The sequence below is a fragment of the Pteropus medius genome, unplaced genomic scaffold (assembly GCF_902729225.1).
Source record: "Pteropus medius unplaced genomic scaffold, Ma_sr-lr_union100, whole genome shotgun sequence".
Taxonomy (NCBI): domain Eukaryota; kingdom Metazoa; phylum Chordata; class Mammalia; order Chiroptera; family Pteropodidae; genus Pteropus; species Pteropus medius.
In genome coordinates this window covers 11,421,610-11,438,526 of record NW_024350924.1, presented here as the reverse complement: position 1 = coordinate 11,438,526, position 16,917 = coordinate 11,421,610, and the positions used below count along the sequence as shown (strand labels likewise).

Genomic DNA, 16,917 nt, shown 5'->3' with positions numbered 1-16,917 from the left:
CTCTGTTATCTTTACAGCAAGTTAATTGGTCTCCAGTTCTCAGAGGAATCGTTGAAAAAGTCTGGTGGGGAACTTGGGAAAGCCTGGCTATTAGGAAAACTGACTGATGAAAAGATTCAGAAGCCAAAAGAGGGGGCCAACTAGGACAGAGGTGTGGGGAGGAGTTAGAGACAGACGGAAGGCTAGCTGGGGCCCAATGAGGAGACGCGTGGGAGAAGGTGTGTGGGTGGAGAAGGGCTGGCTCTGGGGACCGCTCAAGAAAGGGAGAGGGAAGTCTGGAATTGGAAGGCTGAAGGTGTGTGTGGGGAGGGAGTTACAAAGGGGTCGAAAATTATAAAATTTGCTAATAAGGGAAGAGTTCAGAATGGGGCAAAGGAAAACAGGGCTGGAGGCTGGGAATGAGAACTGGCAGATCTGGGGCTAAAAAAGGCTGGAGTCCCCTGGGTGGGTTCAGGAGGAGGTGGGTCACCGCGTGGGACAACAGGTCTGGGTTCTCTGGTGGTGGGCCTAGGCTGGGGTGCCCCTGCCAGAGCAAATGAACAAACCGGCTGGAAGTCATTCAGCTTCCGCCTCTCTGGCTCTCCAGAAAGAGCTATAAGTGAGGTCTCAGCCCTCCAACTGGATTAGTGTGTGTGGGGGGGGCACACTCCTTCCTGTCAGCACTTGAACTTGACTAGATAAACCATGGAATGAGCTGCTGTCAGAGGTTCTGTGATTGTATACAAATGGCAACATTTCATCAATATAAAAAACTAAGTTACCTCTACATGGAGCAGGCTGTAGCTCTCTCTCTCTGAACAAACCCCAAACACATCTTGCTCCTTCGGCATCCTCGCTGGGAGTCAAGGACAGTTTTCCAGAGTAAACATGTTGCATCTTACTGAAACATCAGTTTTACCAGACTCCGAAAAAAACATTTTTTTGAAAAGATGAATTTGAACACGGATAAACGTGATGTAGATTGAAAGCTCTAAAAGTGGGGGGGCTGGCTCTCTCGGAGCACACGGGGAGGGTATGAGTGCCGCTGCCGTGGGCTGTATGGCTGCTGGGTGGGAGCGTTGTGGTTTTACGGCCAGGGTGGGGACGCCCTAGGGGTCGCGGGCTCTGCGCTGGGAAGGGCCGGCTGCCGGGGTCGGTCCTGGGCGTCCGGCACTCGGGCAGGACGCCCCCTCCTCCCCCGGCTACGCCCGCCGGGAGCCGGGCGCCCTCCTGCCTCCGCGCCCAGTGGGCCTGGAGGGGGCAGGAGTGGCAGTCGGCGGGGCAGGGGGAATGGGGGACGGCTGCCGGGCTGCAGTGGGGGCGGCCTGGGTGGGCCGCCTCGTCCCCTTAACGGAGAGACGGAGAGGCTGGACGAGCCCGCCCGGCCGGGGGCTTCTCCCCGGGGCGCTGACTCCTCCGGGCCGGGAGGGGGCTTCGGGTGCCCGGGCGCCCAGACCAGGCAGGGGGCTCAGGTGCCCGGGCGCGCGGGGGGCTCGGGCCAGGCGGGGTGCCCGGGCCGCGCGCGCCCCCGCCCAGTCCGCCGGCCCCGTGGCTCGCGGCCTGTCTCCGGGCTGGGCTCGGCCTCGGCTCGGCCGGGCTCGCGGGCGGCGGGAGGAGGCGGAGGGAGGGAGGGAGCGGGCAGGCGGCGGGCGGAAGGGGGAGGAGAGGGGCGGGCGAGCCAGTGCGGAGGGGCCCGGAGCTCGGACGAGAGGGGACACGGAGCAGCGGCCCCCGGCCCCGCCAGCTCCGCGACGCTGCCGCCGCCGAGTGAGTGGGGACCCCCGCCCGGGCGCCGGGGCCAGCGCGCGCAGGGGTGCGGCGGGCACGGCCGCGGAGGACTTGGGGGGCGGGGGGCGCCCCGACGCAGCTCCGCGGAGAGGCCCGGCTGGGGGGCGGGGGGCCGGGCGCGGGGGGCGCGGGGCGCAGACCGGGCGGCCGGGCGGGGCGGGGCGGGGCGGCCGCGGGTCGGGGCCTCCGCCGGCCGCGCTCATGGCGGCGGCCTGGGGCAGGGCGGGCCGGGCGCCCGAGGGCCCGCGGGCCGGGCGGGACAGGCCGCCCTGGGCAACAGGTAGCGGCCGGAGCTGGGGACGCGGGGCCGTGGCCCAGGCCCCGCGCCACGGGCGCCTCTTCGTGGGGGGAGTAGCAAGGCTTGGTGACCGTCCGCGCGAGAGGCCCCGGCCGGACAGGGGCCCGCGGCGCTGCCCTTGGCCTGGACGGGGCCATGGCCACAGTGGGAGGGGACAGAAGGTCTTGCTGCTTTTTCTTCTCCCCGGCGTACTGTGCCCACTCCGGGAGGGAGGTCAGAGCGTCCATGTGCTTAACGGGAAACAGGAAGGAGTGGCTCTGAGAGTCTGCCCCGGCCCCCCAAGGGTAAGGCTCCCAAACCGTTATGGGGTGTGTGTGTGTGGCGGGGGAGCCTGGTGAAACTGGTTTCCTCTGCCACAGCTTGCGAATCACGGGCCCGTAGGCTCTCTAGCAAGTAGTTAATTGCAGGTGTGTGGCAGGAATCTTTGGCCTGAGCTTGGGGGTTTCTCTTTCACCCCAAGCCAGGCTTCTGGCGTCCAGACCTGGTCTCAGCCACCCGAGTGTCCAGGCCCAGCATTGGGGCGGGGTTCTGAGGATCCTGAGTTGTGGAGCGAGACCCTCTTGCCAGAAAATCAATCAAGGATAGCATCCAGCAGGCAGTCACTCCCACATCTGTTAGGTCACTGTCCCATACCGCAGTCCAGGTGACTGGGCCTGAGTGTGGGTGGCTGACTGCACTTGCGTTGGGGCTCCTAGGGGTAAGGACTTGTCAGCAGCCTCGTCCCTCAGGGCTGGCCCTAATCATACAGTGACCTAAACAGACGCTGTTCTAAAGAGAGTCCCTTGTGTCCCTTGGTGCCCCACAGTCCACTCCCTTCACCGGGGCCTCTGGCCAGCTTTCCCCTGGGAGGAAAGGCCTTCTCTTTCCCCTGTCACTGGCCAGAGGCTGGCTGATCCTTTACTGTGCCCTTCAGCCCTGTACCCCCCAACCCCCTCTTCAACCTGCCAGCCTCTGCTTACTCCTGGGTGCTGTAGGCTCATGCAGTGTTGGGTGTGTTGGGGCCTCTGATGGGGCTGCCCAGACAAGCTAGTTTTGGGGCCCATCCTGCAGCCTGGAGCCTGAGTGACACCTCTTCTTGGCTTCGTCCATTTGCTTGCAGCCTTCCAGTTCATGACCTCTTGCTGTTGCTGCCTGTAAAGTTTTCAACAAGGAAGACTATTCAGGTCACCTGCCACTTCTTTTTTTGTAGTTCCTCAGGCTACAGTGGCACCCGGGAGCCCGTGAGACCCTCTGTCACTCTCTCCTCCCTTGCTGATTCTGTTTTATTTTCCTCAGTTTTTCCTCCAAGCTCTAAGAGCCAGTGGGACTGTTATCAGGAGTCTGTGAGATCCCTTTCTGACAGACTCAGACTTCTGCCCTCCCTGCCTTCTGGGTCTACAATCTCCCATGGAGACCCTCTGCCCCTTTTCATGCATCTGTGAGGGTCTGGGAGGGGTCAGTCAGAGTTGGGGCAAAGGGTGTGGACCAGGCTGAGCCAGCTCAAGTTCGTGGTAATCCAATGCCCACAAAATCCCTGCTCCGCTGGCCGTGCTCCAGCCTGTGCCTCGGAAAGCGGAAAGCGGTGCCTGTGTCTCTGAGGCAGGTGTGTGTGTGTGTGTGTGTGTGTGTGTGTGTGTGTGTGTGTGTGTGTGTGTGTGTGTGTGTGTGTGTGTGTGTGTGTGTGTGTGTGTGTGTGTGTGTCAGAATCTGAGAGATGCACACACACCTTCTGCTCCATTGTCTCTTTATTGGGGGGGGGGGTGTGAGGTAAATTCTGTGATTGGAAAAATATCTGTAGGTGTGATTTTTCTCCACCAGAAAAGCAAGAAACTGCCCTGAGGGCCCAGGGGGCCTGGAGAAGCAGGTCGGCTCCCTGTTGCCAGTCACAGCCTTTTGTTCGCAGAGCCCTCGGTGTGCGGTGCCAAGCAGCCACCATGGCCCCTGGGCGGTTGTTGGTTCTGTGGGCTGTGTGAGCCACCGGCTGGGAGCCCGGTGTCTTCCCTTCCCCCATGTTGACTCGAGTCCTGACCTGCTGAATCTGGTGACCCTCCCCGCTGGGCCAGGGGGCAGGGACTGGGACTGGGTAGCGCTCCTGTGCTAATGGAAGGCCTGGGCAGCAAGGGAAGGCTGTGGTCACAGAAAGCCTGAGACCCAGGTGCGAGAGAGCCCCCGTTAATCTGGCCGCCTGACACACCCCGCTGTGTCCTCACAGCTCGCACCCCCCTCCCGCGCTCCCCGTCCTGGGTTCAGGGAGTCGCACTATCCAGGCTCGCCCTGGATGCCTCTGCCTCCCTCCCCAGCTCCTCGCCTTCTTTGTCGGAGCGAGACTGGCGTCAGGCACTCCTGGGCCCAGGAGTCGGGGCGGGGGTCTCCGCCTGCCCCTCCGGGATCCCAGCCAGCCCTCTGAACCCTTAATCCTCAAACTATCCCCGTTAGGAGAAACGTCCCACCGGTTTCTACTGACCAGGGGTGGGATGGGCCCAGCGTCCGAGGCCTGTCTGTGCCCTTGGCCTTAGATCTCACCAGAGGGCTAGTTGGGTTCCAAGAGCCATAGCCCTCAGGTGACTGGGTCAGGTATATGCCCACCTCCCATCCAGCTAAGCGAAAAGGTGGGCAGGGAAAGCCAGAGGGACTGCCACCTGTGGTCCAACCTGTTCCTTGTCTACTGCATTTTCTACCACTTTCTGTAGGAAAAGTGTGTGTGTGCACACACATGTACGCTTGTGTGGGGAAAGTTCCACTGTGCATAATTGTTTAATTTTGTTCACTTCAAAAGACTTCCATCTCTTTAACTGATTAAATATTTATTCTGGCGAAGGTAGAAGGGGAAGGGGAAGGGGCAATGCCCTCCTGAGCCGAGGCCTGGAATGCGCGTGGGTGGGGGAATGGGGGCTTGGGGGAAGGTAGAGCTGAAGCTCCTTTGTCAGTGCTGACCTCTGATTTCATCCAAGAGAGCAGTGACCAGGAGTGGGGACAAGAGGGTAAAGTCCTTGAGCTGGAATACTGACCCGTGACAGGCTGAGAGGGATTTCGCAAGTGCTTCTGTGCTGGGTGGGGGCGGAGCTGTGGGAGGAGGGGCCGAGGACCAGCCCGGCCCAGTTCAGCTGCGGGCTATCTGATCAGCCTCATGCCAGGGCCACCCACTGGTCTCCAGCGCACAACAGAGGACAATCTCCCCACTCTTTCCTCCCTGGTGACGGAGGCGGGGCACGACCACCTGCCTTTTGTGTCAGCTCTTAGTTCCACGGCCAGCCTGAAGACCATCAGCTCGCCTCCCTCCTGGGAGGATGCAGGGGACGGGAGCCTGCGAAGCCCTGCCCTGTCATCTGCTGCATTCACTGATGGGTCCCAGGACTGCCAGGTGGTGTGCTGGTTCCAGTGCCACCGACTCTTCAGGCGCATCTTACTGCTCTCAGCTCCAAGCAGCTGCTGTCCCCTCATGAGCCACAGACCATTCCCTCCCTCATTCGGGCATCCAAGTGGTCACTACCCCTCTGTGGATCCTTTCTGTTCAGTGGAGGAAGGGGGGACGGGCGGGGAAAGCAGCTGAGCTGGGGGTATTTGTGACAGGTGTTCCCCTGCAGACTAGGATTTGATTTTCTGGATGAGCCTTAGAGATAGCCCTTACTTTCACCAGGTGTCTCGGTCTGCTGTCTCGGTCTGCTGTCCCCCAACCCCCATCAGCAGCCTTGCCTCATTTTGGTGCCTTAGGGCTCTCTTGCCCTGTGTGTAGTATTAGGTGGCTTGGCATGGATGTTCACCTTGTGTGCAAAAGTTTGCTGTCTGCCGATTGTCCTAGAGCTCAGCTTCATTTGGGGACATAATTTTGCTTTACTCTGGCTTCTTCATTTTCCCTAGGGGGCCTGCTGCCTAGATGGGCTGTCGGGGGAAGTGGAGGGGTTTGCTCAGCCCTGCAGTCTGCTTTTGAGCTTCCTGGGCTGAGAAGTTTGTCTAGTTGCTTGGCTGGGGGACTAGTGGCTGGAAAGTCATCGGGAAGGGAGGGTGCCTCTGACCTTACTCAGGTTGTTGGCTACAGCTTTTTGGGCCAGACCGTGCTGGATAGCGAAATGACAGGAGACTTGAGGTTCTTAATGCTAGGGAATCAGGACTTCGGGGGGCGCGAGCATCCCATTCAGTTGCAGTAAATAGCAAATGTCAGAACTGGAAAACCACCATATTACAGATGAGGAAACTGCTTCGTCCAAGGCCACATGACCAGGACCTGAGCCCGGGGCTGAGTCTCTGCCATCTGCTCCTTTTGTTGCTTGTGAAAACTGTCATCTGTCTCGCTGCCCCCTTTGATGCCCTCTCCCTTTCCCCCCGCCCCCACTCAGGATGCTCCAGACCTTGTACGACTACTTCTGGTGGGAACGGCTGTGGCTGCCTGTGAACTTAACCTGGGCTGATCTAGAAGACCGAGATGGACGTGTCTACGCCAAAGCCTCAGACCTCTATATCACACTACCCCTGGCCCTGCTCTTCCTCATCATTCGATACTTCTTTGAGCTGTGAGCATACCATCCTACCTCCATGCCTTCCCTGGTGGCCAGCCCCAGTTTCTTGCACTTCAAGTGTCTCTTCCCGTTTAATTGGTCTTGGACCCTGGTGTTCTGGCCACCCAGGTCCCTGCCTACTATGTGTCCCCCCACTGAAGGCAGCATTGTCTTCCTGAGGACCCAGCACCCCCAGGCCCTTTCCGTCAATGGTTATTTGTTCTCACCCTCCTCCCCGCCTGGTCACTCGTGAACACAGGCAGCTTTGTCAGCTGTGGGCAGCCCAAGGAGGCCGGAGAGAGGGTTGCCGGGAAACTGAGGCCCTCTGAGGGACTGAGGTGGTTCAGGAGAGCCAGACGCCTCTCACTCATGTCCCTTCCCCAGTTATGTGGCCACACCACTGGCTGCCCTCCTGAACGTGAAGGAGAAAACTCGACTGCGGGCAGCCCCCAACCCCACCCTGGAGCATTTCTACCTGACCAGCGGCAAGCATCCCAAACAGGTACCGCTGCAGGCCGGCTCCGGAGCGGGGAAGGGGAGGCCTGGGTCGGGATGCCGCTCCGGTGGCTAAGTCGAGGAGGCAGTGGTGCTGACGTGGGCCATTCCCGGGGAGGGCGGGCGGGCGGGCGGGCGCTGCCGAGTTCTGGGCGAGCCGTGACGGGCCCCGTCGCTGCACACAGGCCGAGGTGGAGCTGCTGTCCAGGCAGAGCGGGCTCTCCGGCCGCCAGGTGGAGCGCTGGTTCCGCCGCCGCCGCAACCAGGACCGGCCCAGTCTCCTCAAGAAGTTCCGAGAAGCCAGGTGGGGAGGCCAAGGCACGAGAAGCTGGGGGCAGAGGGAGGTTTGGGGTGCCATGCCGGGAGTGGGGGGGCAGTGGCTGTGCGCAGGGTGAGATCTCATTCAAGAGGGAGGAATCGGGATCGTCCTGATGTTCCCAAGGGGTCTGGTTCTTGGGGGCGGTTGGAGGGCTGCTCCCGTCCCCCCCATTCTCCTGGCCACTTCCGCTTCCTCTTCCAGCTGGAGATTCACATTTTACCTGATTGCTTTCATCGCCGGCATGGCTGTCATTGTGGATGTGAGTGGGGATTACAGGGAGGCGGGAGGCGGTTCTCTGGCAAGGTGGGGGAGGCCATAGAATTTGGGCTCCTCTTTTAACCTGTCACCATCTCTCTGCAGAAACCCTGGTTCTATGACCTGAGGAAGGCTTGGGAGGGCTATCCCATACAGGTAGGATGGGGTCCTGACTTCCTTCCATGGGGGTGACTAATGGAATCGATGTAGGACAGGACTAGGACACACACCCCTTGTGAAGAGAGGACCCTGGGAATACGTGGCAGAAGGGACGGGCGTCGTGGCGTTGAACCACCTCAGCGGCCAGACGGGCTGGGCTTGGAGAGGCGAGACCCTTGGGTCCAGTCGCTCCGGCCTCTTACGTCCTGCGCCCCCGTTGCAGAGCATGATCCCCTCCCAGTACTGGTACTACATGATCGAACTTTCTTTCTACTGGTCCCTGCTCTTCAGCATCGCCTCTGATGTCAAGCGAAAGGTGGGTCAAGGGCCTGTGCCATTAAGCCCAGAAGCCCAAATAGAGTTCTGTGAACAGCCTCCCTCTGATTTTGTGGCACTTTGGATGGAACCGTGGGACGGGGGGAACAGAAAGCCTGGGAGAGGAAGGAGTAGCAGGGGCTGGGGACAGGAAGAAGTCCTGGAGCCTACGTCTTTCCTGCAGGACTTCAAGGAACAGATCATCCACCACGTGGCCACCATCATCCTCATCAGCTTCTCCTGGTTCGCCAACTACATCCGGGCAGGGACTCTCATCATGGCGCTGCATGACTCTTCCGACTACCTGCTAGAGGTCAGGCTTTCTGGGCATTTCTTCAGACCCGGAGCCCCTGGTACAGGTTCTCCTGTCTCTCTGTCCTTCTCTGAGGGGTGGGGCGGGGCAGGGTGGGGCGTGTGATGTTCCTGGGACCGGGCACAGGGTGTGTGGTAGCGGGTGTACGTCTGAGCGTGCAGACGGGGGCTGTCTGTGCAGTCAGCCAAGATGTTTAACTACGCGGGATGGAAAAACACCTGCAACAACATCTTCATCGTCTTTGCCGTCGTCTTCATCATCACCCGACTGGTCATCCTGCCCTTCTGGTGAGTGGGCGGCCAGACTGTGCTCCTCTCCTCGTGAAATCGGGAGTCCTGCCTCCTCCCCAGCCCCCTCCTTTCCGTACTGACAATCCTGTCCCTCCCTTCCGGGCCCCAGGATCCTGCACTGCACCGTGGTGTACCCACTGGAGCTCTACCCCGCCTTCTTCGGCTATTACTTCTTCAATTCCATGATGGGAGTGCTGCAGGCGCTGCACATCTTCTGGGCCTACCTCATTTTGCGCATGGCCCACAAGTTCATAACTGGAAAGGTGAGGGTGCTGTCCCTGTTACGTGGGCCCGGCTGGCCCTCAACTCTAGACTGCCCACACCGCCCGCCACCGGCAAGCAACCCTCCCTCTAAACCTTGGGGCCCTGGGCGTGACTGGAACAAGCCCGTGCAGAGGCCGCCCTTAGGGCTCCTGTGGACATCGAATAACCCTTCATCTCAACCCTTCTCGCTTTCCACAGCAGGTAGAGGACGAACGCAGTGACCGGGAGGAAACAGAGAGCTCCGAGGGGGAGGAGCCTGTGGCTGGGGGAGGAGCAAAGAGCCGGCCCCTAGCCAATGGCCACCCCATCCTCAACAACCACCATCCTAAGAATGACTGAGCATTGTCCCTGCGCTCCGCTCAGATTAATGCGTAAAGCCAAGGAACTACCCCACCCTCCCCACAGGGTCACTAAGCTCTGGAGAGAAAGGAAGAGAGGAGAGTTCTCCTCTGCGCCCCCATCCTCCCCGCTGTCACCCAGTTGCCTTTCAACCAAACCCTAACCAGCCTGCCCCCTGGTCTCTCTACCTGGGGAGCCTGGTTACACCCTTTGTTAGAAGGGGGATGGTCTCATTGTCCGAGTTGTCCTTTCCATCGCTTTCAAGACCCCTCCTCAGCTCTAGGCACGGGGTTCACAACTCACATTCCTCACACTTCGGAATCTGGCCGTTTGCCTTTGACTCCCTGACCTCCAGAGCCAGGGTTGTGCCTTACTGTTCCACCTGTGGGCCTCTTTCTGCCAAAGCTGGACCAAGGCTCACCTTTCCAAGCTCCCTAACTTGGACCAGAAACCAAAGTTTTCCCTCCTAAGATGCAAGTGAATTGAGTGCAGGAAGGGGCACATGACCCTTGCCCTGCCTGTGCCAAAAATGGGGGTGGGGGGCACCACACTGGGGACTGCGTGGACAGTCTGTGTTACTTCTCTGCCAGCTGTCCCTGTAGTCACAGGTCCAAGATCTTACTGCCTCCTTTCTCTGGCCTCTTCCCCTAGGCTAGCTGGTTTGGAGTAGAATGGCAATTAGTTCTAATTTCTTTTTATTTATTAAACATTTGGGGTTTTGGTTTTAAAGCCAGAATTACAGCTAGCACCTGACATTTTAGCAGAGGGACCACGTCAGACCAAAATGTACTGTTAATGGTTTTTTTAATTAAAATATATTAAAGATTAAGTAAAAGATGGCAACATGTTTCTGCAACTATTAGGAATTGAGACGGGGGTGGTAAACTAAGCAAAGTAAGGTAGTCTTCCGCATGGTCACATAACAGTTTTAAATTTCACATGGCAAATAAGAAAGAGCAAAGGTAGAGAAAGTATAAGATTAATGACAGCTGCCCACTGGGGAGGATGGGCGGGGAGGGGGGACAGATGTCTCACTGAAAGACCCAGAACTGGGAATGTGGGGGCTGAGGGAAAGAAAACCAAACCACAACCTTAGTCTTAGCATCTTGTTGAAAGACTTTCAAGAAACAATACAAACCAGGGGTAGTAAACACACAGCCCTCTTTCCAGAACAGTCGGTTAGATGCATGAACACTTGAACAAAGGAGTCGGAAGGGAGGGATGAGCCACGAGGACTGAGGACTGAGGACTGAGGGATGTCAGGCCCAGGTTAGAGCAGTGGCCCCTCCCCGCCCCCTAGTGCCTGAGGGGGACGAGGGACCCTGCCTGCTAGCACCACGTGGAAGAGATCTCCTGATCCAGAACCCCGACTCCTGTGAGCCAGGAGCTGGGGCAGTAGCCTGGAGACTTGGGGCCCAGAGTTCAACAGTCAGGAAGACCCAGGTCCTGAGGCCAGGGCAGCTCAGGAAGGGAGCAGTGAGGAGCGAGTCTGTGCCCTAGAGCAGACGCCCTCTGCACTCGATGGCCCCACAGCAGCAGAGCAGCTCCTTGCCTTCCACGCTGCCCACCTCGTAGTTGTAGTCCCAAGTAAGTTCTGTCCCAGCCCGGATTCTCCTACAGGGGAAGAAAAGGGTGGACTGTGGTGGGGACAGCAGATACCGCAGCTGCCTGGGCTTAGTGTGCAGGCGGAGCTGGATCGTGCAGGGAGGAGGAGCCCAGGGACTTCAGTTGTCTTCATCCCTTCCCCATGCTGGGCTGCTTTTCCTACCCAACCATCCCCTTTCCTGGCTCCCTCTTACTTGCTGGCAAAGAAGGCCACCCAGGGGAAGCGAAGGTCATGCGTATCCACGAAGACATTCTGGACAAACAGGTTGGGGCTGCAACTGTGCTGTAGGTTTAAGGACAGGGCCAATAAGAACCAAGAAAACAATCTGGCTTTGTGGCGTCAGTGAGAGTTGGACAACAATAATGCCATCTGATCCCTATCATAGCAGAGATTTTTGTAAGAAAGCTACCTTTTTAAGATCCTTAGAGATCAAGAATTTATAACAAGGTGAGTTTATATAGTCGTGTTAAAAGCACTAAAAATGTGAGGACCATGGAATAACCCGGCGTCTAGAGGCGAGGGAAAGGGGTCTCACGTTGAGGTAGCGGCCCAGGTTGCCTTCGAGCTTGGCGTCGATGATGTAGCAAGACTCCTCCCCGTCGTAGAACTGGCGTGTGTTCTTACGAACGGGGGCGCTTTCTCCCTTCTCCACGGACGCCATGTTGGTTGACTTAATGGCGATCCCGTGGGTCGACTTAAGAGCAAAGCCTCGTGTTGATTTCACTGCCACCTGGCGCTTCATTGGACCTGGACAGGAAAGGGAACAGGGTCAGGACCCCTCAACGCATGACTGGATATGCTACCCCCATTTCACGTGCCCGCTGCAACTTTGGAATAACCAGCTGAGACTGTCAGTGGCCGTTTGTCGCAGCAGAGTTAGAGCTGCTGGAGAAGGGAGCTGAGGGAAGAGAAGGGGACAGGAAAGGAGAGGAAGGGGCCGCGTCGCACAGTATCCCGGCCCAGCTGGGAGCCAGGGAGCCCTCCTAGAGACCTGTCGACTCTTAGGGTCTCAATCTTCCCCCTGCTTCTTTAGCTTCTTTTAAAAATCCTCGACCCCAACTTTGCTATGGCTCCTGCTATCACCCCGAATCCTTCCCGACTACCGGACATGTTCTTCTTGTCCTCAAAGTCGTCGCCTTCAGAGCCGGAAGAAATGGTCTGGATGTCGTCGCTGTCAACCGCTGTGGCTGCAGTCTGACCGGCAGCGGGCTTCCGGCTGGCGCCGCTGTCTCCCTCACTTTCTGTGCTGCTGGACAGCGTCAGCACATCCTGGGGAGGCGGAGGGATCAGAGGACGGAAGGGGAGCAAACGGAGAGGACCCCTCTGCGCCCTTGCTTTTAGTCAGGCAGAAGTGGGCTGAGGCTACGGCAAGGGGGAGGGGCAGGCGCTGGACGAAGGAAAACGAGGCAGGAAGCAGAGGCCAAAACAGCAAGAACAGCTTTGGCAGTAATTATGGTGACGGGCCTGACGAGGGGGGAAGACGTTCCTTCACTCGGACCCCGAAGAGAACAGATGTCGGGGGGCAGCCACTCACATCGGCATGGGGCTGAGCTGAGGCCAGCAGGCGTCGGCTCTGATGCATACTCGTCTTACTCGGTGGGCGCCGAAGGCCTTCCGTCTTCATGGGAGAAGGATTGTAACCGTAGTTCCGAGCGCTCTCCATAACGCTGGCGGGAGGAATGAGAGGGGTCAGGTTACTGGCTGTTTCTCTGGCTGCTTCTGTAGGCTTGAGGTGAGCAGGCGGGTTTGGAAAACGGGTCAAAAGGAGGAACTTACACTGACATCTTGTTTCGGTCATCAGGGTCCTGGAAGAGAGCGCAAGTGAAGGGTTAAGTGTGTTTGTGGTCCTAGGCAGCGAATCTAACACTTAGACCTCATCTCAAATGACCTCCACAGACGTTAGCCAGTGCAAGGCGCACTCTGAGGTGTGCGTGCAACTTGACAGCAACGCCCCTCTGCTCATCGGCAGACCCCCTGGGAGAGGTCTTCGACCTTCCCGACAGTAGAGCATAAAAGGTTCACAGAAACACCGTGGGCAGCGGTCCCATGGGGACGAGGGACACGGTTCACTACCTGTGACGTGGTAAGTCTCAACATCATTCAAAATACATTTCAAATTCTTTTTTCTCTACTCTGAAAAGAAATGGAGATAACCTGAAATAGCATTCAATTAAAAAAGCACTTAGAAATCTTTCACTATGGAATGAACCAACCGGGCAGGTTGACTTTAAAATAATTTGGTTCTTTAAACATGATGGGAAGATAATCGTGTTTGCCAGAGAAATAACCATCAAGTAAATAATCGACGCGAGAGGCCTCATGGTGAGACTGCCGCCATGTTTGCCCCCACAGTGCAGTTACACAGAAGCCACTGCTCAGAGCTTTCTGTCATCGCTTACCTCTTTCTTGGCCGGCTTGATGTCTCCCTCATCCTTGAGGCCCAGCCCTGAGGTGGAGGCCTTCTCAGCTTCCCCTCTGCCTCCCGCTGCCCGGCCTTCCCCACCTTCGCTAGTCTTGAAGGATGAATGGCTGTCGGAGTCAGCAAAGCCACCTTCGCTGACACTATTGCAGCTCAACCAGGAAGCCACCTTGTTCTTGGGTGTCTCTTCAGAGGAAGGTGGATTGCAGCCACCCATGGGGATCGCCAGAGGGACGGGAATATGTGGGGGCCCGAGGTCTGGGGGGCGCGAGTCCTTGGACGCCGTCTCAGACACTCCGTTTTCTTTTTGGCCCCGGGTCTGCCGCCGGGTGGCATAGCTGCGCCACACTGAGCTGGTGCTGAAGTCCTCGTCCTTACAGAAGTTATCATCTGAGCTATCGTCGTTGGACTCCTCGGGGTCCTCTGTGCCGCTGTTGCCATCCTCCTGGTCCTTCAGGTCTACCCCACTGCTGTCAGAGGAACAGGGGGCATCACTCTCGTATCCTTCCTTGAAGTTCTCCACGCTCTCGATGTGGTCCAGGTTGGCGAAGTACTCATCGCCCATTTCCAGGCCCTCTTTGTCTGCGAAGTCATCTGTCAGAATTTTGCCTGGGAAGGAAGAGAATTAAAGGCCTTCCAGGGTCATGAGGCTCTTTTGGAAAGAACAGGGGTCATTCCATCAGCACCCAGCCCACCCGCACAGAGTCAAACGCCCCCAACGTGGGGTCTCACTTCTCTGGTGACACCTCCTCCTTCGTGTCTTCAGCGGGAGAGTACAGGGAGCTTACTGCAGTCTTAAATCTTGCCCTTCCTGCCTTCCCATTCTTCCTCTTTGTTTAGAGAGAGCGAGCTCTCGGCTGCACTGAAGGCCCTCAGGGTGCAGTGGAGTGATGGGGCAGTGACGTGGGAGAAATGCTACCCCGCACTCTGCTGTCACGTCCCTCTGAAACCTCACATCCACGATTTCGTCTTTTGTCATTCTCATCCTTATGAAGAAGCACTTTTGTCCCTCCCTCGTCCACCCGGACAAGCACATCACTTGTCATGTTCTTAACAGAAGAAAATCCCGGCCTCTTACTCCCAGTTCCCACGTCAAGCATTTTTTCTTACGTTCAAACTTGTCTGATTCGATTCCCCACCACGTCCTAACCCAGGAAAGCAAACCTTTCATCACCAACCTGCATAAATACAGACAAAGGAGCCCTTGGCAATGTCATCCAAGCAGCGGATACCCCAGCCCTTGTTCTGCGTCTTGAACAGCTGTAGCCGAACCTGTAGTCCATGCTGCACCAACCGGTTTGTGCACATGTTTGGGTCACAATTGCAGCGTTTGTTACACTCATAAACTCTGGGAAATTACAATAAAATCAATCAAGACATGACCACTAGAGCATCCATTAAATCCACAGAACTGTTATGACTCTCAAGGTGCCGTCATCACTTAGGCAGTGACTAAGTGAGCAGATTTACAGAACTGCCTGTGCTCTGATGCATTTGGGAATATAGCCCAAGGAAATAATTTGGAAGGGGGAAAAGTGATTTATAGATATTTATAGCACTACAGTTAGTAACAGTGAATACCAGAATGACTAACCTAGAGAAAAGCTAAGCAACTATGACGTGAACACAGATTAAGAGCCACGAAAATAGGTAGATAAGCTAGGCCAACTTGTAGAAACAGACGCTTCAAATAAAGATGTGTAAGAAAAACAGAAGCCAACACAATAGATGCCAAAGGAGTCAAGAGGAGGAACTGGCGCTCAAGTTCACGGGATTCTCTTTTTTGGTGACACTGAGTTTCATTCCTCTACTCTCAACATTTATGAAAAGGCCAAGAGCTGTGCTAGACACTGGGGACACAGCAGTGGAAAAGTTGATAAACTGTCACCTCAGGGAGCTCATCTTCTATAGCTAGTTTAAGAAATTTAATAACTATTTTTAAAGCAAACTACTGAAGTTAGTCAACATTAAAGGAGGCAGTTACAGTGAGAAAACATCTTTTCAGGTATCGGTGTTTCTGCTCTACCTGCCGCGCTCAGTGTTAGGACGTTACTTATTTTCCTGGCATGTAGATTAAAGGGAGAGGACCACATCCCATGAGCTGGCGGTGGCATTAGCTGTTTCTTTCTGGCAGAGGTGTTAAGAGCGGCTTCCATTTACCGAACGACTGCTCCGTCCGGCGTTACGTCAATGCTTTACTTCCATTCTCTTAGTCTATCCTCAAAGTAGCCCTAAAAGGTTTTTTTTTTTAACTTTAAGAAGATCATTAAAGCATAAAGCGCACAGAGAAAAAGAGAGACATGTCTACAGCTCAATGAATTTTCATGAAACCACCACAGAACCGTATCAAGAAACAACTTTGTTCAGTGCCTTAAAACCCCCTTGGGGATGGGGATGGGGATGGGGATGGGGGCTTGGCGCTCATATTCTCCGTTTACTGATAAAACAGGATCAGTTTGGGAGGGATGAGACCAGAATTTGGACTCAGGTTTAATCACCACTAGATGAAACTTTCTGAGTAGCTACACTGAGATCATTCACTCAAAATTTGTTTGAGTTGTTACTACGTGACAGGCACAGGGTAACTAGTTGCTGATGATACCACGAGGAGCAAGACAGATGAGGTTCCCCACCTCATGGAGCTTAGATTCTAATGGAAAAGACAGGACAGAAACAAGTCACCAAATAGAAGAGACAAAAGTCGTCACAGATGCTATGAAGGACACAAACAGGGTGCTCAATGAGAGAACTAAGGGAGTGAAGATGACCTAGTTTTAGAGGGACCAGGAGAGTTTTCTCTGAGGAGGTGAGACTCAAGCTGAAGGAGTTGAAGGTTAAAGAAGATAACTGCAGAGAACAGTGGAAGGAGGCCAAGAAGGGGGCACAGGAGGCGCAGAGGGCCTCGAGGTAGGCTGGCAAGCACTGTGTGACCTGGATCCAGAACTGAAGGGTATCTGTGTGGCTGGAACAGTTCTGGAGGGAGAGAGATAAGGAGTAAGATAGTACAGTGTCCTGTGACCCAAGATTAAGAGCCGGAATAAAATGCAAAGTGTAGTAGTGAAGCTCTTAGAAAGTTTTCAGCAGGGAAGCGACATTATCATTTGTGGTTATTTGAAAACGTTTTTATGAAATGTTTCAAACATATAAAAAATGTACAATGAACACTCATCTACCACCCAGCATTATTAAGTCTATAAATGGTGTTAAAAGATTCAAATGTTGCTTATGATGAAAACTAACTACTACAGTGATGCAGCTAAAGCTAGTAACTATCTTTTCCTTTGCTTGTTTTTAATATGTATTCAGCACAAATTCATCTCCTGATTTCCCCAGTGTCTCGATCTGCTCTGAACATACTTGCACACAGAAGGTTTTTTATCAAACTGTTCGTTTTCCCGAAGTATCTCCTGCAGCCGGGTCTGGCCTGCTGCCATCCTGGCTGTTCTCTACCCCAGGCACACAGCTGTCGGCCTGGAAGCCTCCTCCCCTGCACTGTCATCTGTGGAATTCCCCTCGCCCCTCTTCTGAGTTGGATCCTGTTTCTTGAATCCATATGCCCTCCTCTCTCTTGACTTTCTCCCCTCACTTGAGTAAACATTTTCAGTA

At 55.8% G+C, this 16,917-nt stretch overlaps 2 protein-coding genes across 4 annotated transcripts in view; one reads left to right on the top strand and one right to left on the bottom strand.

Moving 5' to 3' along the window:
* The first annotated feature begins 216 nt into the window (after nt 1-216).
* CERS2 (ceramide synthase 2) lies at nt 217-10,125 on the top strand. 3 transcript variants are annotated; one of them, XM_039841548.1, is made up of 11 exons: nt 217-295; nt 6,379-6,552; nt 6,922-7,039; nt 7,218-7,336; nt 7,553-7,610; nt 7,712-7,762; nt 7,989-8,081; nt 8,265-8,393; nt 8,574-8,680; nt 8,793-8,946; nt 9,146-10,125. In XM_039841548.1, the coding sequence occupies exons 2-11, from the start codon at nt 6,380-6,382 to the stop codon at nt 9,284-9,286; spliced, it is 1,143 nt and encodes a 380-aa protein (XP_039697482.1). In that variant the 5' UTR covers nt 217-295; nt 6,379; the 3' UTR covers nt 9,287-10,125. The 3 variants fall into 3 exon arrangements, with proteins under 3 accessions (XP_039697482.1, XP_039697481.1, XP_039697480.1); XM_039841547.1 differs by lacking the exon at nt 217-295 and adding an exon at nt 1,595-1,746; XM_039841546.1 differs by lacking the exon at nt 217-295 and adding an exon at nt 5,028-5,405.
* Nucleotides 10,074-16,917, bottom strand: part of SETDB1 (SET domain bifurcated histone lysine methyltransferase 1) — a 23,772-nt gene continuing 16,928 nt past the window's right edge. Inside the window, exons 16-23 of the mRNA XM_039841549.1 lie at nt 14,490-14,659; nt 13,292-13,920; nt 12,669-12,697; nt 12,427-12,559; nt 11,996-12,161; nt 11,428-11,639; nt 11,086-11,174; nt 10,074-10,900 (exon numbers count right to left, since the gene is read on the bottom strand). Of these exons, the coding sequence (XP_039697483.1) occupies nt 10,783-10,900; nt 11,086-11,174; nt 11,428-11,639; nt 11,996-12,161; nt 12,427-12,559; nt 12,669-12,697; nt 13,292-13,920; nt 14,490-14,659 (1,546 nt within the window). The 3' untranslated portion in view covers nt 10,074-10,782. The remainder of the gene's footprint in view (nt 10,901-11,085; nt 11,175-11,427; nt 11,640-11,995; nt 12,162-12,426; nt 12,560-12,668; nt 12,698-13,291; nt 13,921-14,489; nt 14,660-16,917) is intronic.

Excerpts from the sequence above, each read along its gene's own strand:
- CERS2 (XM_039841546.1), top strand. The coding sequence starts at position 5,332 with ATGCAGGGGACGGGAGCCTGCGAAGCCCTGCCCTGTCATCTGCTGCAT. Across the intron at positions 5,406-6,378 it reads ATGGGTCCCAGGACTGCCAG|GATGCTCCAGACCTTGTACG; the intron begins GTGGTGTGCTGG and ends GCCCCCACTCAG. Across the intron at positions 6,553-6,921 it reads ATTCGATACTTCTTTGAGCT|TTATGTGGCCACACCACTGG; the intron begins GTGAGCATACCA and ends TCCCTTCCCCAG.